The sequence below is a fragment of the Miniopterus schreibersii genome, assembly GCF_964146895.1.
Source record: "Miniopterus schreibersii genome assembly, chromosome: 6".
In the NCBI taxonomy this organism is placed as follows: Eukaryota; Metazoa; Chordata; class Mammalia; order Chiroptera; family Miniopteridae; genus Miniopterus; species Miniopterus schreibersii.
Genome location: NC_138107.1, coordinates 14,707,234 through 14,731,928, shown reverse-complemented (window position 1 = coordinate 14,731,928; position 24,695 = coordinate 14,707,234). Strand labels below are relative to the sequence as shown.

Sequence of the window (24,695 nt, the reverse complement as noted above, 5' to 3'; positions counted from 1 at the left end):
TTCAACCTCTCTGAATGTCAAAAATTTTCATAATAAAATGTTGGGGGGAAAGCAATAGTATACATACATAAAAAGGATTATGATTTTTATCAAATTCACCAAATGATGATTAATAACAGATTGATCTGCTCTTTTAAATCAGATAAAAAGTATTCAGAAACAAGGTGTTAGCATCAGAAACTCTACAAAAAGAGGTAAGCTCCATATAGTATTTAACCATTTCCTGGATACTATTATGTTATTTACTAATGTGAGGAAAAATCAAAAAGGCAAGTTGATCATTTATTTCCATTCTCTGTTAACATTACTAAAGCAAACATGTTGTCCAAGTCCTCAAATTCAAGTTTATCTAAAACAGAAAACATGTGCTTATTTACAATACCTGAATGGGGTAGAAAGAACTGTGTTTGGAGTCTGTACAACCTGTCGCTGTGGAGTCACACCTGAGAAATCACTCTCGTGCAAAGGTGTGTTAAGTCCACCTTTTAATGGGGTATCCACATTGGTCAGGGCCATGAGGTTCTGGGCTTCCTGATTAATGAGAAAATAAAGTATTTTAAAAGTTTAGACAGAAGACAGAACAATCCTCTCTTCTGGTTCTACTATACAAATCTTAAAACAGGCAAAATTCTTATACATTTTCTCAGTGAAAACCAAAAGAGAAATGACTACTGGACCATGGCAGATTCAATACTTCCATTCCTTCTGTCAACCTAACATAGCACCTCAAAAGCTTAAGGGCAAAGTTTTATATGTCAAGAAATGCTTTTGTGGCCTCGCATGTGACATTACCATTTACCCAAAAGCCTCTCCAACTACCTGCACCAAACCTCTCTATAATCATAAAGAACTAAGAATTCAAATTTCCCAATGTGAGCTTAGGCTAAATGTCAGAACAACTAAACTTTAATCTAGCTTTACCATTAATTGTATATCTAGTCTTCATTAGCCTCTCTGAATCCCAGATTCTCCTACTGGGAAGTTAAGACACTACCAACTGGCCTATCACTTCATAAGAAAACTCATGTTTCTTTCAGGCTCCTTTCTGAAGTCTTGCTTGACCTCAGTCCCTCCACTGTAACCCTGTACTCATTACTATCACTGTACCTACACATCTCTTAATACCCAATTTAGGGTCTGTAAAGGATAATTTTTAAAGATAGTTATAACCATTATCTCTCATCTCACACGCTCTTGTTATAATCCAACCTTGACACTCCTTCCATTATGAGGTGGAGTCTACGTCCCCTCCTCTCGAATCTAGGTGGATTCACTTATAACTAGCAGAAAGCAGCACTAAATGACACTGCCTGACTGCCAACGCAAGGGTGAAAAAAAATGCGGCTTCCCACCACACTCACTACAACACTCACATTGGAGCTCTGAGAGGCCACAGAAGTTCAACTTTTGATGCCACCGTACTGTGAGAAATCCCAAGCCACAGGGAGAGGCCGCATATACTTACTCCACATTCCCAGGTGAAGACCCAACCCACAGCCAGCATCAAACACCCAACAAGGAAAGAAGATGATTCCAGGCCTTTCTATCAAGTAGTCACCCTCAAATGTTGATTCATCCTAGCTGAGGCCCTATGCACAAACCATTCTTTCTATGCCCTGTCTGAATTCCTAACCCATAGAAAGCATGAGTATAACACAATGTTTTAAACGACTAAGTTCTAGGGCAAAATGAAGATAACTGGAACAAGGCTTATTCCATTATGCACCATTCATGAAAAGAACCTTACATTTCACATTATCAACTGTGTGAGTTCTTTTTGCTATTCCAAATACAAAGCATTTTTCCCCATCTAGGTTCCCAAAAGGCTGGCCAGCTTGATGCCTTCCAGGCAGGAGAATGGAAGCTACTTAAATAAGAAAATGTAAGGTTGATAAAGAGGCCAGATCAATGAAAGGGAGAAAATTATTAAATTTCAAAATACAGTAACTTCCCAGAATTGAAGGCCATGAGTCTTTCTAGAATGAAAAGATCCAGAGTACCTAGCACGCACCATGGTTAAAAACAGTCCCACACCAAGAAGCATGCTTGTGAAAAAGAGAAGCTCACATAAACTTCCAGAAAAAGAACAGGCACCAGAGGTCTCAACAGTAACAATGGAAGCTAGAAGACACTGGAGTGCTGCCTTCAAAACTGAACAAAAATCATTTCAATTTGGAATTCTAAACAGTTATACTACCAATCAAATAAGAAGGTAGAATAGTAATTCAGAGATCCGCAAGGTCTTAAAAATTCCATCTTCCATGAATGCATCCTGAAAAAGCTAATGAAAGGTATGCTTCACTAACAAGGGAGTAAGCCAAGAGAGCCAAAGGCAGGGGAGCCAGGAAAGAGGACATCCAAGGGCATTTCTAGGGTGACAGTGAAAGGAAATCAAGAGAAGGAGCTAAAAACAAGATCTAAAGAATAATCAGTCCAGACCAGAACATTCAGAATTTCTGGGAAAGTCTTCTTCAAAAAGATAAAAATACCTAAAATTTACCCAGATCACAGGAGATTTACAGTTAATGTAGAGTCTTAAGTTGAATTAGTGCTAAGTAATCAGAAAATTTAACAACAGAATAAAACAAGTATTAACTCAAAGAAAATCAAAATACTGTGCAGTAATTATAAGGCACTTTGTGGCTCAGCACGGACTATGGTCTACATAGCCATAAGATAAACCACGACTGTGGAGCTAACCAAAATTATGATACAACTATAATGGAAGATGAGGGACTGGAAAGAGTGTGTATGCATGGCAGAGGCAGAGGATGTAAGGGAGACAAATGTTCAAATTCTGGGTGGAAAACTATGCCTAAAACCAAACAAAAATCAACATGTAACAAGTGTCTTAGCAATAAGGTGGTAAAGACAGAGAGTTGTAATTGGTGCCTCTAGAGAGCAAGTGACAAGGGACACAACTTTTTTCTTACTAAGCCATACAGGATACTTAATTCCTGAATCAAGACCTTACAACAGTGTTTCTGACTACTAGAGAAAAGGAAATTGAGATGGAAGGCTAGTAAGACTCAACAGTGTTTTGTCAAGTTTGGCTATTCTCTGGCATGCAGACACCCCAAGAACACAAAGAGCTGTATACCTCAGGTGTTAAGGAGAGGGAAGGAGGTAGTACTGACGGCAGCCTATGCCAAGCAAAGTACAGAAATGCAGGGTAGTTTTAAAAATTACTGACTACACACATCTGACTTCTTTCAAGGATTTCAATTTTAAATGCAGTGCTTTTTACTGACAGGTACTAAATACTAATGAAGGTAGAAGGGCTGGCTTCAAAAAAAACCACTATGAATTCATAAATGTAGAAAGAAAACCACTTAATTACTGAATCTGCTGACTTAGCTTCCCTACTACAGAAATCTCTAGGATCCATGCATTCAAGATTCAACCTGTTTACTCTAAAAGAAACAAAACCAAACCACTCAATGTTCTGCTTCATACTTTCAAGAACAAAAAGTGAAATGCTCACTCTACTATATGGCAGCTTACCTGCAGAATTCTGTCCTGTGAAGCTGGCGTTCGTGGTGTTCTAAGGGCAATGCTGTTGTTGGTGACATTGTACTCAGACAAAAGGGTACTGGAAGCAGAGTTTGTAATGCCAGATTCCTCAGCTGTTTGACGTGCAATTTCACTTGCTTGGCCTACTTTCACAACTTCCTGGAGTTCTGCATCTGAAATCTAAAAAGACAAAGTTATCACAGTAAGCAATATTTTAACCAGAGGACACCACAACTTAAAAATTCCATATTCCAGAAAGATAAATTGCTGAAGCTGTGTGATGAATACACAGTTCACTGTACCACTGTCTTTACTTTTTGTGGGTTTGAAAATTTCCACAATACAGTTTTTTAAAGTCTTTCCTATATAAATGTGTGTGTGGGGGGGGGGATGTTCCATGGTATCAAGCTGCAAAGCCTTGTATGTATTTCCACACTGAAATCCTTTTAAACCAAGCAACATATTAATATACCAATCATATAAAATATTAGTGTTTGTACAAAACTATCATATGGGGAAATGACTGAAAACCAATTAAAACATCACACGGGAGAGCCCACTAATCCACAAGATCCTTAAGAAAACTTAAATGTGTTATCTTAGTAATTTTACCAAAATAAATATCCTAAGGAGTACTAAGGAAAAAAATAACAGGCAAAAATCTCAGTTTTAGAAATATCACTAGCCCGGCCAGGCGTGGCTCAGCAGTTGAGTGTCGACCTAGGATCCAGGCGATCAGGGTTCAATTCCCGGTCAGGGCACATGCCCGGGTTGTGGGCTGGGTCAATGACTCTCTCATCATTGATGTTTCTGTCTCTCTCTCTCCCTCTCCTTTCCTCTCTCTGAAATCAATAAAGATATATTTAAAAAAAAAAAAAAAAGAAATATCACTATTAGGAATGGCAGCATCTGACAAATTATTTTGTTTGTGCCAAAGAATCTTGTGTTGATGCCGCCGGTGCACTCATTTGGGGAGAGAAGCTCCTCTTGCCTCCTAAGTCCATCCCTCTGCTCACTAAACTAATTTTGCAGAGCTACATCACTCAAAACAGAACAAGAGTTTAGGCAGTTCCTCTCCTATGGCAAAAAAAATACATCCCTTTTCCATCTGCAGACTCTTTCAAACCAAACAAAAACAAGAACTTATTCACAATTCCCGTGTTTCTAACCAACTATAATTAAGTCAAAGGAATACAGCCTGTGATGAGCTGAATGAAGAAATGTTTCTGTCTTCTCCACAACTCCCCCATTGATTTTTCATTGCTGTTGCCTCAAAAAGTTAAGTATGACATGACAAAACATTCACTAAAAGTAAGCAGCCTAAAGTCCAAAAAGTCACACAATACCTTTATTCTGGTCTGCCACAAAAAAAGGCCTAGAGCCCTAACCTGATGACAAATTGCTAACAGCTGACACTACTTGCTAAACCGTCATATGAGCAGTTTCAGACCTAACATGATTATACAGAGAAGTTGTTGCTTATTTATTATGCTATATCACAATCACTTATTTTTATGTGACTCACATATTACACCATGAGTTATTTTATCTTATTGATTTTTTTTTTTGGAGAGGAAGCGAGAGTGAGAGAAACATTCATGAGAGAAACATCAACCTGTTGCCCAGAGCAGGGATTGAACCCACAACCTTTTGGTGTACGGGACAACGTTCCAACCAACCAAGCCACCTGGCCAGGGCTACACCGTGAATTTCTTAAGGGCACTGAACACCACGCAAAACCTTGGCACATAAGCCCTCAAATATTTGATGAATAAATGATAAGTATATGAGTTCACACATGAAAATAATGCTTTTATATTACCTGAGGGGCAGGAAGTACTAGTTTGCTTCTCTTTTTAGTAAATTCAGAAACTCCACTTGTTTGAAGAATAGCTGATGGTAAATCAGATTCTTTTTTCCTTTTCAAATGCTGCTTATCTTTTTTTCTGTCTCTTCCTTCTTTTTCACTGCCATTGATCAAGGTAGAGATTTTTAAAAGTTACATATAGGCAATAACATTAAAAGCCATATAAATACCCCTACATTTTGAACAAAATAATCCCATTTCTAAGAAAATTACTAATTAACAGATAAAAACTATATACATTAAGTTGGTTCCTACGCCATTAACTACCTACTATATTCAAGAAGACGCGGACTTAGAATAAAAACAGAATTAAGAAAATAGGATACACTACGTGATTTAAGTATTAAATATTAAAAACGATATACTTTTAAAAACTATAAGCTAAATGTTACATATAACATCAAAATAAAAACCTAAAACTATTCCTATTTCATATTATATTCACATAAAAATATGTGTGTACACATAGGAAAATGATGTAAAAAGAAAACAATTATATAAAGGGAACAAAATTAAAACATTGTAAATTTAAAATTTTCCCCTTTAAAACTGATTCAATTGTCTAACTTTTTAAATTCACAAAATTTTTAAAAAGGACATTTAAGTCCTGACATATTACACCAAAGAGTTGTTAGGAAGTAAAAAAACAAACCCAAGGCTAACTTTTAAAGCTCTAGGAATGCCCTGGCTGCAATGGCTCAGTGGTTGGAGCACTGGCCTTCAGGAGGCAACCAATTGATGTGTCTGTCTCTCCCCCCACACCTCTTCCACTCTCTCTGGCGATTAACAAAAAACAAAAAACAAACAAAAAAAAGCTCCAGAAATACCACCTCCCTTTCTGCCTGCCATCCTCTCCCCCTATCTAGTCAACTTCCAAATGATTCGTTTTCATCTTTAACCTCTTTATTTGTAGAAGTTACCTAAAGAAGGTCCTAATTTAAGAAATAAATACCATGGAGTACATCCTGTTTTACAGTGCCTAATATCTGTTGTTTAGTAACAATTCATGCAACAGAAATAAAATGTCATTCACGAAGTAAAAAACTAAAAATCTTTGACAATCGTAAGTGGTTCTCCCCACAATTTTCAGATATAAGAATTAAAGAAACTCTTAAAATCCCTTAAAACACGCAAAATCTTCTGTACCCTAAGACAAACATTTTATAAGTATACCTATTTATCCCCATTAAGTGAAAATTTTTACAATGCAAGACAAAAAGAACCAGACCGGATTTTGATAGATTCCTTTAGGCTATTACTAAAACAACTAACCTGTTTACAAATGTACATAAATCTTAAATTATGACTCAGTGAGTAGACAGTTCACTAAGAACAGTGCTGACATTTCAAGAGATATAAACAGCATTCCATGCTAAAAACAGGACAGCTAAGGTCACTGATTTCCTCAGAAAGGTGACCCCATTAAATAATAAAAGTATACATAGACTACAATGTGCTAAATAATAAAAATCTGGCTCTGACAAGGATACTACATGGCCTTCCATAAAATTCCTGCTGTACCTTTCCATTTTCAAAATCAGAAAGGCACTTACGATCTTAGCTCGCCATCAAGATCTTGTTGTCTTAACTTCCTGAAATCTGCATCAAGAGCCTGGTAGTTTTCCTCAGAAGTATCATAGAAACCAAGAGCAGGCTTTTTTTCAAATGGGATTTCAGCATTATAATCAACTCCTCTTTTCTTTTTTCTCTTCTTCTGAATTTCTATGCCAGCTGCTCGAAGTTCTCTTCTCTTCTGGAGGGCAGCAAGACGCCTGAAGAAAAAGAACACAAGAACACCTTGAAAATCATATGCCACCAGGAAGGGACAGATTATCCAATAAAGTTGGGAAAACTCTTTGGTTATTTGAGAAAGAAAGAAATCCTCACCTCATACAATTCACCAAAATAAAGTTCAGTTTCAATTTAAAGGCAAGCGCACGTAACAAGAAAAACAGAAGAAACTGTAATATGTATCTTATCTCTGGATGGGAATGTAGTCACATCCACAATTTGAAATTTAAATTTTATATCTCTGTAGCACTATTTTTAAAAAAATAAAGCAAAATTAAAAGGCAAATAGAAAAGATATCTGCAATTAATATTATGAATGGTTAGTTATCAAGAATCTATGCAGCCCGGCCAGGCATGGCTCTGTGGTTGAGCATCTACCTAGGATCCAGGAGATCGCGATTCGATTCCTGGTCAGGGCACATGCCTGGGTTGTGGGCTCGATCCCCAGTCGGGGACATGAAGGAGGCAGCGAATCAATGAGGACTCTCTTATCATTGATGTTTCTATCCCTCTCTCCCTCTCCCTTCCTCTCTCTGAAATCAATAAAGTTATAAAAAAAAAAAAGAATTGACGCAATTTTTTTAATGCAACCCAAGGGAAAAAACAAAAGAAAATAAACAGTTCACTAAGGAAAAAAATACAAATTGCTGAAATGACAAAAGGTTTACTTAACTAAAATCACAAATTAAATCAACAAGTACCATTTCTGCATATCTAATTATTAATATTTAGCTTTTTGTCTTGTTTTAATGGCAACGGTGCTAAACAGTGGACACTCTCCCACAGTGGCAGTTAAGAAAGTAAACTGGTGTAGCTTTCCCCACAGAGAACTTGGAAAAATACATTAAAACACTAAAACTTTTCACATTTTTTAACCCAGCCTTAGCCTAAGGAAATAAAGAACAGGAACAGCACTTAGCTGTAAAGCTGTCCTTCAAGCACTGTTTGTAATAGTGGATAACCAGACATAATCTAAATATCCAACAATAAGAAATTAGTTAAATGAATTTATACATAGCTATAAGAAAGAACATTATACAGCCATCCATATAACCTTTAAAAAGCCCATAAATCTACTCTGACATGGAAAGATGCCCAAGACACACTGCTATGTAAAAACTGTTTCAAAGTCTACATGTTACAGAGCAACATGTAAAAATTATATGTATATCTATTAATGAATAAATGCATGGGGAAATATGAAGGATGTCCACCAAAATATTAACAGTGATAATCACTGGAAGTTGGAGTTTTGTTTAATTTTTACTTTTTAATTGTACTTTCCCATGATGCCATAGTTTTAATGATTTAATGATGAGGAAGTTATTCACAATACTAAAGGGGGAATATCAATCCACAAAAATCTATTATAGGAGCAACTTCCAGCTTGAGGGACTCTGTAGAACCACTTTCTAGCAGAACTAACAAAAATTAGTTTAAAATTTTTTCTTTTAAATAATTTTAAGTCTCTGAAAAGGATCCTAAGGGGATACAGCAAATGAAGAAACATTTATTCGAGAAAATCTCCTAAAACTTGGTAAGAAAAGTGAGTCTGTGATACTTGAATCTAGACCCATTCCTTCCCCTCTCTTCCTCCCTCCCAGCTCAGGGAGATGGAAACTCCACTCCACACTGGTGCAGCCAAGAACACAGGCTTCTTAGGTCTCTCCTCCAGCTTCCAGTAAGAGGGCTTTTATTCCAGGAGCGTTTCTCACCCTGCCTCCAGATATCCACTGCCGAGGCTAGTTCCATCCACAGTGGCCAGGAAGTACTGGCTTCCTTCTTCTGCCCAGACAAAAGCTCTATCCTGAGCATACTGCTGCTAAGAATAATACAGCCCCAACAGCCTTTGCCCCAGATTGTGGGATGAGGCAGGCCAAGGAAAGCTGGAGTGTCACACTCCCTCACCAAGCACTCAGCTCCTAAAAGTAAGTGTGTCATTCAGAGACAAGCACATCAGAGTGCACTAGTGAAACAGGAACTCCAAATCACTTCCCAAAGAAACTAACTTCATTTGCAACAGAGCATGGAGAAGTGAATCCTAAGGGTACTCTCAAAAACAGTGGAAGTTGTGGTGAAGCAATTGGGAAGAACCTTTCACTGGCGATATAGGATAAGCAGTAGGCCCACTAGTTTCCCAGAGAGGAACACAGGAAGAGACAGGTGGCAGAAACTCCCCTGGGATCAGAACAAATCAAACCCAGACCTCAGAAACTATCCCTTCAAAGGAACCCAAATTTGACTGATCAGTTTATGGAGTAATTTATGCCCCAAAATGTTGTTGAAAACAATAAAGCCATCAGCTAGCAATTAGTAGAGTTGGGTGTAGCCAGGGGAAAAAAAGTCAAATAAACTCCTGTCAAAACCAGGTTATCCCAGGGTGACTGTGGGTATACCCAACACTGCACCCCCAAGAGAAGTAAGATCAGAGGCTTTACATTTCTGAGATGAGGGAAGGGGAGAACAGACTTCACTAAATAATCCTGTCAGTTACTAAACAAGCAAGCAAGCAAATAACAATAACAAGGAGGTGTGGGGGAACACCAGTACCCAGAATTACTAATATATCCTCTAAGTTCTACAGTTCTCAATAAAAGATTATGAGACATGTGAAGAAACAGGAAAGCATAACCCCATACATCAGTAAAAAAGCAGGCAACAGAAACTGTCTCTGAGAGCTACCAGATGTCGGATTTAACAGACAGATTTCAAAGGAGCCATTATAAATATGATCAAAGAACAAAAAGGAAAAATGATTAAAGAAGTAGAGAAAGGTATGACGACAATGTTGCATCAAATAGAGAATATCAGTAAAGAGACAGAAATGATTAAAAAGAACCACATGGAAATTCTGGAGTTGAAAACTATAAAGCTGGAATGAAAACTTCACTAGAGGGGCTCAACAGTAGATTCAAACTGACAGAAGAATTAGCACACTTGAAGATAGACGGGCAAAGATCATGCAATCTGCAGAACAGAGAAAAAAGAATGAAGAAATTTGAACAGAGCCTCATAGAAATGTGGAACACCAGTAAGTGCACCAATATATGCACAAAAAAAAGAGTAGCAAAAGGAAAGGAGAGAAAAAAGGGAGCAAAATAAAATACTTCATGAAATAATGACCAAAAATCTCCCAAGTTTACTGAAAACCATTAACCTAGACATCCAGAAAGTTCAAAACTCCAAGTAAGATAAACATAACATAAAGAAATCCACAAAGAGAAACACCATTAAAAATACTAAAAGCCAAAGACAATCTTGAAAGCAGCAAGAGAAAAGTGACTCATCACTTACAAGGGAACCCCAATAAGATTAACATCTGAATTCTCATCAAAACAGTATATATAGGCCCTGGCCAGTGTGGTTCAGATGGTTGGGCATCGGCCCGAGCACCGAAAGGTTGCCAGTTCAAATCCCAGTCAGGGCACATGCCCCGGTTGCAGGCTCGATCCCCATTAGGGGGGGTGCAGGAGGCAGCCGACTGATGTTGTGCTTTTACATCAATGTTTCTCTCTCCCTCTCCCTTCCTCTCTCTCTAAAAATCAATTTTTTAAAAAACAGTATACGTAGTATGACCTAATCTTATGTTACTTTGTGTGTACATACACATAAATGTACATCTATATTGAGAAAGGTTTCAAAGGATATATTTCAAAAGTTAAAGTAACTTCACTCTTTAAAGAAAATAAAGACTTCAAATGACATTAGAAAACCTCTGCAATATAATATTAAGTGAACATAACCAAGCTATATAGCATTGTATCAACCATGCCCCCAAAAGAAAATAGAATACTGAAGGAAAAGTGTTTTATTTTTGTAGTCAATAAAAAGCTTTAAGTTATAAAATAGATCTGTTATTTAGCATTTAAATAGGCTTGCACTGAACTTTGCATACAGACCAATGTAGTCCAGGGATTTCAAACCAGAGTGCCACAGCACACCAGTATACCACAAGAATTTTTAGAACATGCAATATCTGACTATTTAGTCAAGGGCACTGACTTCTTTTCCCTTAGACTGTCAAATTTTAAAAAATGACAACAGCCAACACAACAACAGCCATCTGGTGTGACTGAATCAAAATTATACCTGTTTTTTTTTTTTGGTGAGATCATCAAAAAATATATTTTTGGTGTCGCACAATTTTAGCAATTAGCTTATGTGTGCTAAGAGATGAAAAAGGTTGAAATTCGCTGATCTAGTCTATGACAAGATATACATACAACATAAATTATAAAGATGTGTAGACCCTCCAAGAAAATCTACAAGAAGGTGTAGGGTAAACTTAAAGCTGAAAAAATTTACTTAAAGCAATGTCAGCCATACTTGGAGATTTTTCACACATGCACTTGCCACATCCTGGGCCTAATCCATATGGTTAAAAGGCTCAAAAAAAAAAAAAAAAAACTGGTTCCCAACCAACCATGGACAAAAATGGAAAAGTGCTTTTTTGCAACCTTACTCAAATTATTTATCCCTAACAAATGTACAGAATAGAAAGGTGGCTGATACTGGGCATAAAATTTAGTACCTCCTCTTGGTTTTTGCTTACTGTCCCAGCTCAGTCATATTCCCATCGTAACCTCTTCTGGGCTACTGACTGGCGAGCTATGCCAACAAGCATCCTCAGACAAGAAAGAATCCTCCATCCCAGATCTGGCACTTCAAAGCCATTACTGGGGAAACCATCAACACAATGCTAGTCATCAGGTGGGGAAGCACTTCCTGGCTTGGGGACGACAAAAGGCAGCTGTGTAGGCTAGGGAGGTTATCATCATGCCTGAACTCCAAAAGCTTCTGAGCACTTACACAGTTCAGGTTTTCCATTTACCCACTTCTGGGCCATTAGGATGAAGAGTCAACCATGGCTCTAACCAAAAGGAAAGAGAGAGGGGAAAGTGGAGAAAACCTTGAATAAAGGGCAACACTTAATTCACTCACTTTTTAAATAAAAATTTCTGTGAAAGCCTAAAATATGGTTTAAGGTTAATTAATTCCCTCCATTTCAGTCAAATTTCCTGTTTTAAGTCAGTGCCTACCCAAAACTAATCAAGGAGAGTAACTAATTGGCAATCACGCGGAAGTCATATAGCCTGTGTGTCCTCCAGCCATCTGACTCCAAGAAGGCCACAACATATGAAGCACTCTTATGCTAACAGAAGAATCCAACAGACCAAGTAAATTATCTGGACATTACTTCTGCTGTATCTTACCAAAAAAAAAATTTTGTGTGTGTATTCTGAAATGATTAGGAGGAAAACTAAGACATTTCCAAAGTAATAAAGAATATTACCAAAACCAGAATTGGACAATTCTAATTATTACTCACCAACAGGGTTGGATAAACCATGCAGTTTTATCTGGCTAAGGATACACGGACTAATTGTTCAACTATGAATGGAAACAACCATACCTTGCTTCTTCCAACTGTTTCTCTCTCGCTTTCCTCTTGGCCTTCTTTCCCTGAGTATTAGCCAGGCGGGCTCTAGCTTCAGAAAGCATCTCAAGTTCATCTACAAAAATAAAGAGAAGAAAAACTAAATTCTTCTCCAACAGAAACAAGGAGTGTAAGAGAGGTGCTCTAGTGCTCAAGATGAGAAAGCCCAGCTTCTACACATGAGAACAATTCCTACATACCAGGGATGTTAAGAGCTAAGAAAAATTAAATAGGTAAAGCATCTAGCAAGTATTCATTAAAAAGTGGCTATAATTATCATATCTTTCATTATCATCTACTAATGGCAAAGCACAAGTTGTGAAATACTACGAAACTACTATTTAATTATAAGGGAATCGATCATCTTCATTCGATACACCTCTCTTTCCTCAGAACAATTTCTCTCCTCCAATATATTTTCCATAGCTCCCCAGAGTAGAATATAAATTCATTATCTGTGCTTTAGACCAATTCCTATACAAGGCTGTCCAATGGAATCACAAGAGAACTTTGAAAAAACTCAGATTCCAGGATTGCCCCTCCACCCCTGAAATTACTGACTCAGTTATGTCCAGGGAAGGCCCTGGTACCTGTATTTTTAAAAGTTCCCCAGGTAACAATGATGCACCAGAACAGCCACTGTCAGCCTTTGGGAACCACTACCCTCAAACTTTTAAATTTTCAAAACTAAACAATTATTCACTGAATGCTTCACAACAATCCTGTAAGACAAATGCTATTCTCCATCTGGCAGGAAATGGAATCAAAGCTCAGAGAGATTACACAACTTGCCTAATGTCACACAGCTAATAAGTGGCAGACATGGGTCTAAAATCCAGTTCCTTTGATGCCTGACTCAATGTCTCAAGGAGTCATCCTAAGTCTCCATTAGTCTTGTGGTATTGCTTTTTCACAGATTAAATTACCTGCCTAAAGTCAAAGTAGTTAATAGGACTGGAGCCCAAAATCCTGACTTCTTGGCTCTCTCCACAGAATGAGAATAAGAATACAGGATATCAAGGGCTTACCTCTAGCCTCCAGGAAATCTGTCCAGTAGTATTACATTGCTTATTCTATTAAAGGAATTGAAAAATCAGAAGATAGAGGGACACTGTCCAAAAAGAGCAATTACTCTATAAAAGAAGACTGGACACATTTAGAATGAGACTTAGAATAACAACAGCAGACTGAACTGGGATTCTAAAATATCAGTGGCATTTAGGAAGGAATTAAGGGCTAAAAAGAAGCCTGAGGAGTGTATGAGTCGCCAAAGAAATAACTTCCTTACAAGCATATACTTACCCTCGTCCATATCAATTGGATCAGGCCGTGCTGGTTTTGTTTCAGGATTTGGATCTATTTCTCCAGGTTTAAGTTTTCGTGGATCATCTGTTGTTTCCTCTTCATTGTCTCTTTGGGCCGCTTTATCCCTAGAAAAGAGTCCAGATGAGTTAGTCATACTATCACACCATTTAGCCTTAGAAATACCAAGCTTCCTAGAGCCGGCACTCTTTTCCTTCAAAAACCCAATGAAACAACATGGATGGACATAGAGAGTATTATACTAAGTGAAATAAGCCAGTCAGAGAAAGACAAGTACAGTATGATTTCACTTACATGTGGAATCTAATAAACAAAATAAGCTAACAGAAACAGACTCATAGATACAGAGAACAGACTGACAGCTGTCAGAGGGGAGGGGATACAGGGGCTGGGTGAAGGGATTAAGCAAAAATAGCAAAACAAAACTCACAGACAGACAACAGTATGGTGATTACCAGAGAAAGGAGGTTGGGGGGAAGTAGGAAAGGGTAAATGAGGATAAATGGTGACAGAAGGAAACTTGGGATCGTGAGCACACAGTACAATGTACAGATGATGTTTTGCAGAATTATACCCCTGAAACCTATATAATTTTATTAACCAATGTCACCTCAATAAATTCAATTTTTAAAAAAATCACACTGAAAAAAAAAACACACCAATGGATGGACATCAACAAAATAAAGCATTTCTGCTATTGCTTCACCTGAAAGAAATGATATTAAAAGTCCCTCTAATTTCAGTGAGTGTTTCCATTCACTATAAAATAGGATCCAAGCAGTCCCTTAATCACAAATGCAGTACAGCCATATAATACAAAAAATATATATACTATTAGTGACAAAACAAAATGTTCCAGTGGTTAACTCTCAGCAGTATCAGCGATTTTTATTTGTTTTACTATTTCCACAGCCCCCCGCCCCCAGGTTTTCTATGATAAACATGAATGGTTTGTACATTTTCAAATTATTCTTTTAAAAAGGATTTAACAGAAGAAATAATTTTGACCAACCACATGAGATTTGGAGTATATAACCCAATAGCTTTAGCTCCTTCAGCTTTATCAGATCTGAAACTAAATGTTTAAAGATAGAAAATGCTAGAAGTTTATTCAGACTCATTCAGAAGATATACACACATTTTAATACTGCTTATGGAGCTTTACTTACAGAAGAAATTCATAGTGTTCCAAGCACTGGGCAGCTGTTCTTCCAATGATTGGAGCGATAGTCCTCCACTGAGTTGGCATCAACTTGGCCAAGTGCAAGAGTTTTTCCTCTTCTTCTCTGGACCATTCTGTTTTCTTAATGCTTGGATCCAGCCACTCATACCTATTAAAAATATACAATTTAATACAGTAATCAGTCACCTATCATGAATATCCTATTTACATATTAGATACACTGATGTAATTCTCATCTTTCAATTACAAAAGCTGTTTTTTTACAACAGAATAGTCACTGCTTTTGTTTGATGTTTTTAAATTTAAGTGAAACTACTGTCATTATCTGTCTATTCGCATGCCCCATCCAACCCACCTTTTCCATCCAGTTTACTTAGCGGGGTGAGAGGCTGGCAAACAAGATACAAGCCTTACCAAACATCAGAGTAGGGGCTTAGCTCCACTAAGAGAAGCAGAAATCAGAACCACTTATTCAGACTAAGGACCATCTTCCTCTCTGAGGTCCAATCTCTACATTATGATGCTTTCCCCTACTCAGGTGCCTAGCAAATTAGGTCACTCTTGTACGATTAAAAATATGACCCCCGTACCACATGAGTCAGGGCTGGGGCCTGATCACTCATGCCAAGAACACATATGAAAAGTTTAATGTGTCTACTATCTTTTGACTTAAAAGGGAATACCACAGGTATAGTGATGGGTTATGTTATATTTTGGGGTAGCAAATATACATTTCAACTGTATTATCAGGAAACTCAACTATTGTGAGCTAACCTAGAAAGTTAACCATTATTTATCATTCATTTCTTTGGGAAAGAAAGTTCGAACAACTTTTAAACTTTTGGAGCACAATCCACTTATAAGCTGGAGTCCATATATACCTAAAAACAGATTTATTTTATGCTTCACAAAGCACTCTCAAACACATTAACTCACTTGAGCCTCATATCTCCACCAGTTAGAGCCAAGTATTATTATCCCCAAAAGGGAAAAAACAGGGGCAGGATAGAGAGGGTAGAAAAATGACTTGCCTAGTATCACACAGGAAGCAAGTGACAGCTAAGTCTTAAATCTAAATTCCCATCTCCCACTGCATCCTTTCTGTTATATTACAATGCCTGTTTCTTTGGTAAGGTTCAAAGAACTGACATTTTCCTCATCATAATTAAGGTTGTCTTCTGTTTTCCATTCATTAACTAGTACATACCATCTGGCTTTGCACTGCTTTGCTGATTTTCTATGCAGAAGTGAGGCAATCCTAGACCATTGGTTTTTCCCATATTTCATTACCGCTGCTTTCAGAATTTCATCCTAAAAAAAATTTATCAAAGAAAAACAAAACTCCAAGTGAGAAAAGACAAAATTTAAATGAACTCTAATAGGGTTTCTGGAAAGAAAGAGAAAGACACACACATACCTCCTAGATCGGTGATTTTTCAACCTGTGTGCTGCAAGAATTTTTAAAACATGCAATATCTGACTGTTTAGTAAAGGGCACCGACCTCCTTTCCCTTAGACTGTCAAATAAAAAAATGACAGCAGCCTGCACAATAGTCATCCCGTGTGAATAAATCAAAATTATACCTTTTTTGTTTTTGGTCAGATCAGCAAAAAATAATATAATTTTCGGTGTGCTGCAGAATTTTAGTAGTTTACATGTGCCATGAGATGAAAACTGAAAATCACTGTCCTAGATTTTTCTAAAAAGGTAAAAATACCTAACTTACTATCATACTAAAGAGAAAGCCAGAATCAGCACAATGCAAGAAATTAAGAAGACACCTCTTAGACGGACTTCCTACCCTCCCTTACGCACAAACCTAGACCCCTCCTCAAATAAACTGGGATGGATACAGCCCAATCTGAGAAATCCTACTTGATAAGAGACTCACAAAAAATAATCTCCAATGTGTGGCTGTCATTCTCCTCAAAAGAGTACAGCTTATTCACTTATTCACTCAAAAGACATTTCCTGAACTCCTACCTTACACCAGGTCGTGTGCTAAGGGAAAGAGAACCCAATAGGACGCATCCAGCCCTCAAGAAGCAAGTCAAGACTCTAGTGACTCCATTATCCAATCCAGGCTTCCTGCCTCATTTATGAATGGCATTTTCTCTCTATCCCAAAACCCCCACTCTGACCCTAGGATCCACATACAGATCTAACTTGAGAATTAAGTATTTCTCTCCCCCTCTACCGGTTAGCTCTCCTCCAGCCTCCTCCAGTCTCTAGCTACTGTTTCACCAGGGCACCCATTCTGATATGGAATTCACCAATCCCAGGGGAGCCCAGCAAGATAAGCCATAGACACCAACGATAATAAAGCCATAGATAAATGCACTTGGGGCATTTTGCTTTTAGGCTTTTTTCCACTTGAGTTATATGCCTCATACATGAGCTACTCCACCCCACCACACCTTCTCATCCTCAAAGACTTAAAAAGGCCCCAGAGCTTTGGCCACTGCAGAGGAATCTTGCTGTTACTTGATTCTGTACATCTGTCTCTCCCCTGAAGTCATCTCTTCTCCAATTTAAACAGCCTGGATCCTCCCGTGCAAGCTGTGAGGCAAGGTTGTCACTGACTTTATTTGTAACTGTGTTGTAACATAAACACGCCTTCAACTTGGTATATACAGGCATGAGCAAAAGTAGGTTTACAGTTGTAATACAAATAAGTAGTATAATAATAAATAATACAAAAATTAACTGTTTTGCAAACTCACAACTGTAAACCTACTTTTGCCCACCTGTTTAGCAGTTATCTACCCTACTAAATTCATTCAACAATTTGCTAAGCAACCTACTTCATGTTGGTTACTGTCCTGAAGGTTCTAGGGGAGACCTCTTGCAGTGCTGTCTGGTGGGGGAAAGAAATAGCAACTAGCACCTACTGAAAGAATACTAATTATCATCCCCATTAAGAAGATGAGAAAACTGAGGTGCTGAGAGGTTAAGAAACTTACCCAGCATCACACAGAAGGATGTGATGCCTGCAAAAGGTCAAAGCAAGCGTAACAAATGGATGAAAGAGGAGCGATGGGAGCACTAGGGGAGGAACTAGTTTTTTACAGGAAACGGGCAAAAATTCCAAGAAGAGTTTCTGAATTGGATTTTGAAGGATGGTTGGAAAGACACCAAGCAGTAGGAGGCTATTTAAAGTACAAGATATATAAAGACAGGGATCATGAAAAAAATATGATGTGCTCTAGAAACTGACAAATTTAGTGCACTCTGAACATAAACTGCACTACCGTCTCATTTCTACCGGCTCACCATTGGCAGTATCCACTACATTTCTGGAAGCAAAGACACTACTGTAATCACTTTATCCCATCTGGCTTCTACTTGCAGGCTGAGGAGGAGTGACAGGAAGAGACAGGCCTTGGGATCTGTCGGGAGGACAAGTTATGCCCTGATAACTGATAACCAGAGGGAGGAGGGTATAACCGGGCTCTTGGAACCTGGCACTCAAGCCGCTTCCCCTCTGCACGGAAGTCAATGAAGAAACAAAGTTGTGGCCATAGCACTTCTTTATTTTTGAGTATCAAAGAAAGGCACGGTGCCTGGGCTGAGGGGCAAGTGTGCCCCCAGAAGACAAACTCTCGCGGACGTCCTATCTCCCCCCTCCATCCTCTGAGTTACTCCAGGGCAGGGGGGCGTATCCCCTATTCAACGAGTGTTCATTGGGGGCCTAACAAGCGCCTGGCAGGTAGTCAGGTGGTTAAATCACGGTCCCTGTCCTTGAGGAGCTCAAACAACGCAGGATCGGGAACGAGTAAAGGCTCGGAGGGTCCGCCCGGGGCTGCCCCCCAAGCGGACCCTGCAGAGTAGCCGCCTCGCCTCCCGGACCTCCGCGCGCGTGCGCACAAGCTGCGGAGGGGGCGAAGGGCAGCGGACGGCGGGAAAGGGGAACTTACCTCAGTATTCCTCCAGACGCCCCCCTTAATCATAATTCGAGGCATCTTGGCGGCGGGGTGTCTCGGCAAGCGGCCGAGTGGAGCTTCAGAGAAGTAGCAACGGCGCTGCGGCCACGAGACTTAAAGCCGCCACTTCCTCCAGGCGCGACCTTCTCCTATGTAGAGATCTGCGCAGGCGCATGGAGGTGGGCGGGGGAGCAGAGTAGCAAGTATCGCGAGAACTCGGGTGGCTGAAAGAAAAATAAGCGCCTCGTTGTTAAAGCTGTAATCTGGCGCTGACAGAAAACCCTGAATCCACTCCGGCCGAAGCGCACTACGCCGTGCGCATGTCCAGAACAGCTCGGAGGAAAACGCGGCGGCCGCGAGATATCCGCCGCGGCTTTTTGCGAGGAACGTAGAGGTGGGATTGGTCGTGACGTCACCTAGTGGCGGAGAATGGGAACAGCATGCGCGTGGAGTTCCAGCCCAGTTGGTTTAAAAAGCGCTTTGTTAACGATCGGTTTAGCACTTTCTTAGGCATTTAACTAATGGGAATTTATGCACAGAATACTCGGGAAAAGGCAATAGCTTACTTAAGCCTAAATTTCCCAATCTGCAGAGATAATAGGGCCGACCTGATAGGGTTGGCCTAAGGATTAAATATCATAAACCTAGCCCAGTATCTGATACATAGTAACTGCTCAAAAAAAAGCGGCAGCTGTGCCTGGCCGGCCTGGCTCAGTAGTTGAGCATCGACCTATAATCCGGAAGATGGAGGTTCGATTCCCAGTTAGGGCACAGGCGTGGGTCGTGGGGTCATTCCCAGCGGGGCGGGCAGGTGCCAGCGATCCATGACTCTCTCATTGATGTTTCTCTCTCTCTCTTCCTCTCCCTTCCTCTCTGCAATCTATAAAAAAACACTTAAAAAGAAAAGAAAAAAGTGGCAGCTATTATTACAAGAAGGGCAACCTTCAGAGATCAGTGGTTGTGCCAGAAAGCCTCTGTAGGATGTGTGACTGTTCCCTCCAGTTCATTCCACCTTCAACATCCATTCAGTTGCTATGGTTACAGTGACACACACACACACACACACACACACACACACACACACACACACACTTGCTGTCCCTGTGATTGATCTGATCAAAGCTGAGCCAATTAAGTCTCCTCCCCAGGAATTTTGACATGAACCTGGAAGAGGTCGGCCTCTCTGCTGGCCTATGAAGCTCTAATATGTGACACCCAGAAGTTGTCCGCCACGATGTCTTGTACTATGTAGACTTAAGAAGGGAAGAAAGCAGGCGCCAGATGCATTGAGAGGAGCAGAAAGGAGCGTACAGAGACACAGAGGCAGGTCCTGACTGTGGGAGTCCCTGGATCCAGTATGTCCCTCAGTCCTAGATGCATTCCTGTTCTTGAGTTCTAATTATTTGTCCCCTTTTGGCTTTAGCCAGGTGGAGTTGGGTTTCTATGATTTGTAAGCAAGCTTCCTAACAAACCCTGTCCTCTCTCAAGAGCCATTTCAGATCTAACATTCCAAGAGTCCGTGATGATGGCTTCTCCGTCCCACTCAGGACCACCTCTACCACATAAGTCACCTTTGTATCAACTAGAAAAGGTGCCCCTTCTTCAAAGCAATTTATTGACACCCGCTGGAATATTGTCACAAAATATTGTTTTGAGAACAGAACACTCTTATTACAAGAAAATGCAATCTACCATGTCTACAATGTGAATTGTGTCCCCTAGGGGCATGCATTGTATAGCCACTTCTTCCTCACTCACCCAAATATGTTCCTCAGAACACTGGGTACTCCATTAAAAATAAACAAGTTTTTCATGATTGCTTGAATTTGAAAAAAACAGAATGCTCTGTCAACTCCCTTTTACCAAAACTAAAGCCTGTAAGAAATTATAAGATGAAGAAATAAGTCTCCCTGTTGTGGGTTGAATTGCTTCTCCCAGACAGATATGTTCAAAGTCCTATTCCCTGGTATCTATAAATACGGCCTTATTTGGAAATAGAGTCTTTGCAGATGTAATCAGGTTAAGACGAGGTTATACTGCAGTAGGGTGAGTCCTAATTCAATGACTGGTGTCCTTAAAGGAAGAAGAGACGTGGACACGCAGGTAGAACAGTTTGTGAAGGAGGAGGCAGAGGTTGGAGGTGGATCTACAAGCCAAAGAAATGCCAAGGATTGCCAGCAACAGCAGAAGCTGAGAGAGGCATGGAATACATCCTAAGAGGGAACCAACCTTGCTGACACCTTGATTTCAGACTTCCAGCCTCCAAAGCTGAGAGGATAAATGTATCTTGTTTTAAGCCACCCAGTTTGTGGTACTTTGTTCTGGCACCCCTAGGAAATGAATACACCCCTTTCATAATATAGCATTTCCAAACTAACCTGACCCCAGAATCCTTTTTTCTTATATCTATTGATATGCCAGAAACACAATTTGGGAAACCGTGGCCCAGGAAAAAGAGGTTGGCCGCCCATCCAGATTATGAGGGGATACGGGGAGATGTAAGCAGGGGGGTTCTGTAGGTTGCATTAACCCTCCAATTCCCCACCCCTCGTCCCTTTCTGGGGAGCTGGTTCTGAGCTAACTTTGTTTAGCCAAGGAAACAATCAAAATTCTAGTTTCCCTTTCATCTAGTTTTTTGCCATCAAGAAACTGTCCAGGAAAGGGCTAAAATTAGGGTCAAAAGCCTGTGAGAACAGCAAGCCATGGCTAGGGGCTGGGGTCAGCCACACCCATAATCTTCATCTGCTCCCCCGCCCCTGAAACAGACGGAATTTAAGTAGCAACACTGTGCTGCTTTGCAAATACAATTTCAGAACAAGTCTTCTAGCCCCTACCCCATCTACCAGATTGCCACCCCTCAGCCCCTCCCTCCCCTTTGGAAATTCCTCAGCGAGTATTGAGAGAAATTATGTCTGGGTGTCAAGTTACTATGAAATGGAATTTCATGCACCCTAAATGCTGGTAATTCATATCATATTGCTAACTGTGGTTAATCATGTTAATAGGCTTGAGGTTCACCTACTGAGACTTCCTCATGCTGGGTCCAGTTGTTTGTAATTTTTTTCTCAGAAGCTTATCTTCATGGGTATTATTTCTAAGAAGCCGCCTGTGCCCTGAGGTGGGGAAGTGTCCCCAAAGAGAATTGGCTTGTTCTCGGTATTTTGCCTTTTCCCCAGAGGTTCAGGAGTCTTTCTAAGCTCATTTCTCGGTCTGGGATTGATATTCCAGCGAGGCAATTTACATCTAGACCCTGCATCCACATGGCACAGGCTGGGGATTTACATTTCCCCCAAGAGACTTTTTCACATGCATATACCAGACCCCAGACTGAGATGCCCAACTACATCCTGGACAGTTCGCTGTGTGCGTCACAGAGTCCTCAATTTCATCTTCCCAAAATTGAACCCCCCAAGAAAACCTGTGCCTCTCTGCAGCATTCCTTATTTCAGTAAATAACACGAGGCTGCCAAGTACGGTTGTGTAAGTGGTTCACTGCACAAGGGGCAAGGGTTGAGCTCTAGCTTGCACACTGCTCACCAAGTGGTATGTCCACGGGACTGTGTCCACAAAGAGGGCAACCTCCTCTGGGTGTATAAAGATACCACCTGGGCCAGACTCCTCCTGTTGCCCTGGCAACAGCACCATCCACCTTGTCGCCACTCCTCCTCCTCCCATATCTTCCCCCACCCATACCCGGGCCATCCCCGAGTCTTGCCATTTACCTCCTAGCTAGCATTCAAACCCCCCTCCTTTGTGCCACCTCGGCTATAAGTTGCCAAATTTAGCAAATAAAAATATAGAACTCCCAGTTAAATTTGAACTTAAGAGAAACAAATGATTTTTAGTATAATTATGCCCCATACATCCATTCTGTCTTCCCTTTCTAAGAGAACCCCAGTTTTTACTCCAGCCCACACTGCACTCAACCAAAGGAACACATTTCTAGCCAGACGATCCTACCCACACTCACACGATCACCACTAGACGCTGCCCCCACTCTCTCACCATATTTGGTGGAGGCAGATACATTTCCTCAGAAAACAAGTCATTGGAGAATATGATTTCTTATCTGATATGAGGCTGAGTCCCTCCGGGCCCAGAAATGTTTACTTGTCAGGCGTGTATTTCTTGCAAAGTCCAGGTGTTGGGTCCTCAAAGTCAGTAGTAGGCCCCCATCCCCAAGGCTGGGCTCTGACTGTTTCCCAACATTGAAAAGACACCAGGCATCTCAAAGAGGCCCCCACATCCTTTCCCTGAGCCCACTGGGAACTTGGCCAGTAACCCCCCAAAAGGTGCACCCTCTATGTCTGGCACATTGCCAAGGTATCACTCGCTCCTGATTTTCCAGCCAGGAATGAAAAGCCTCCCTAGGCCATTGCCACGATCTTGAAGCGATCCAATGCTAAAATACTTCACCGAGACAAATCCTATAAACAAGGCATTTACCTACCTAAGTTTTTTAAAAGTATGTTTTTATTGATTTGAGAGAGGGATGTGAGAGAGAAATATCGATTGGCCACCTCCCATACTCACCCCAAACGGGGACTGAACTGGAAGCCTGGGTGTGTGCCTTGACCAGGAATCGAACCAGCAACTTTTCAGTGCATGGTACAAGGATCAACCACCTGAGCCACACCGGCCAGGGCTACGCACCTAACTTTTGAGGACCAAATGCCTAAGAGCAGAAGGAAACAATCTAACCAAACTGAATACCTCAACCTAGAAATGCAGACAATGGAATCATACAGAATATTCCTAAATCATTTGTGGAATTTTAAAAGTTTAATATTCTAATATCTTAATATTTTGATAACTTAGCAGAGGTTATAGAAACAGTCTTGGAACTGTCTTCATTTAGCTTATTTGGACTTCAGTGCCACTAGCTGTATAACAATTTTCCCTCCGGTCCACAGAAGCATTTTCCATTTTTCTCAGGATCTGAAATTAGAATACCTTATGTGCAGTGTAAGTTGGTAGTCTAATGAATTTACTTGTCAATGTCATATATGGGTTGTTTTTATTAAACCTGAAAACTTCAGTTATTGAAAGTAAGAAGTGCACACACACACACACACACACACACACACACACACCCCTGTGCACACACATTTTTACTTACCAAAGAACCTAAAACAAGATGGGGATCTTCATGTCTAGGAAGTTAAACCTCTTTGTGCCTAGATAGAAGAAAGGGCTGGGCCCTGGTCGGTATGGCTCAGTTGGTTGGAGTGTCATCCCGTGCATGGAAAGGTTGAGGGTTCGACTCCCCATCAGGGCACACAGCCAGGTTTCAGGTTTGATCCCCAGTAGGGGTGCATATGGGAGGCAACTGATCAATGTTTCTCACATTGATGTTTTTCTCTCTCTTTCAAATAAATAAAAACATATCCTCAGGTGAGGATTTTTAAAAAGAAAAAGAAGAAAGGGCTGGAGCAGCTATGACCCATATATTTTTCCCATTCGGCCTTTGTCTATGTCTTAGTCTCCCCAAAACACGCATGTGTGCACACAACAACCTGAAAGTTAGGGATGAAACTCATGTGCCAGCTGTTGGGAGTGCCATGGAATAAGGCCTGGCCACTTAGATGTGCCCACAGAGAACCCCAAATCCATAAAAATTGCCCTGATTTCCAGGGGATGGAATGTGGCCCTGAGCT

At 40.3% G+C, this 24,695-nt stretch overlaps 1 protein-coding gene across 1 annotated transcript in view; it reads right to left on the bottom strand.

Moving 5' to 3' along the window:
- CDC5L (cell division cycle 5 like) overlaps positions 1 to 19,374 on the bottom strand; it is a 43,043-nt gene extending 23,669 nt beyond the window's left edge. Inside the window, exons 1-9 of the mRNA XM_081141569.1 lie at positions 19,033 to 19,374; positions 16,322 to 16,425; positions 15,101 to 15,262; positions 13,911 to 14,038; positions 12,585 to 12,684; positions 6,934 to 7,152; positions 5,336 to 5,480; positions 3,505 to 3,693; positions 383 to 531 (exon numbers count right to left, since the gene is read on the bottom strand). Coding sequence (XP_080997695.1) covers positions 383 to 531; positions 3,505 to 3,693; positions 5,336 to 5,480; positions 6,934 to 7,152; positions 12,585 to 12,684; positions 13,911 to 14,038; positions 15,101 to 15,262; positions 16,322 to 16,425; positions 19,033 to 19,077 — 1,241 coding nt within the window. The 5' untranslated portion in view covers positions 19,078 to 19,374. The remainder of the gene's footprint in view (positions 1 to 382; positions 532 to 3,504; positions 3,694 to 5,335; positions 5,481 to 6,933; positions 7,153 to 12,584; positions 12,685 to 13,910; positions 14,039 to 15,100; positions 15,263 to 16,321; positions 16,426 to 19,032) is intronic.
- Positions 19,375 to 24,695: the final 5,321 nt, after the last annotated feature.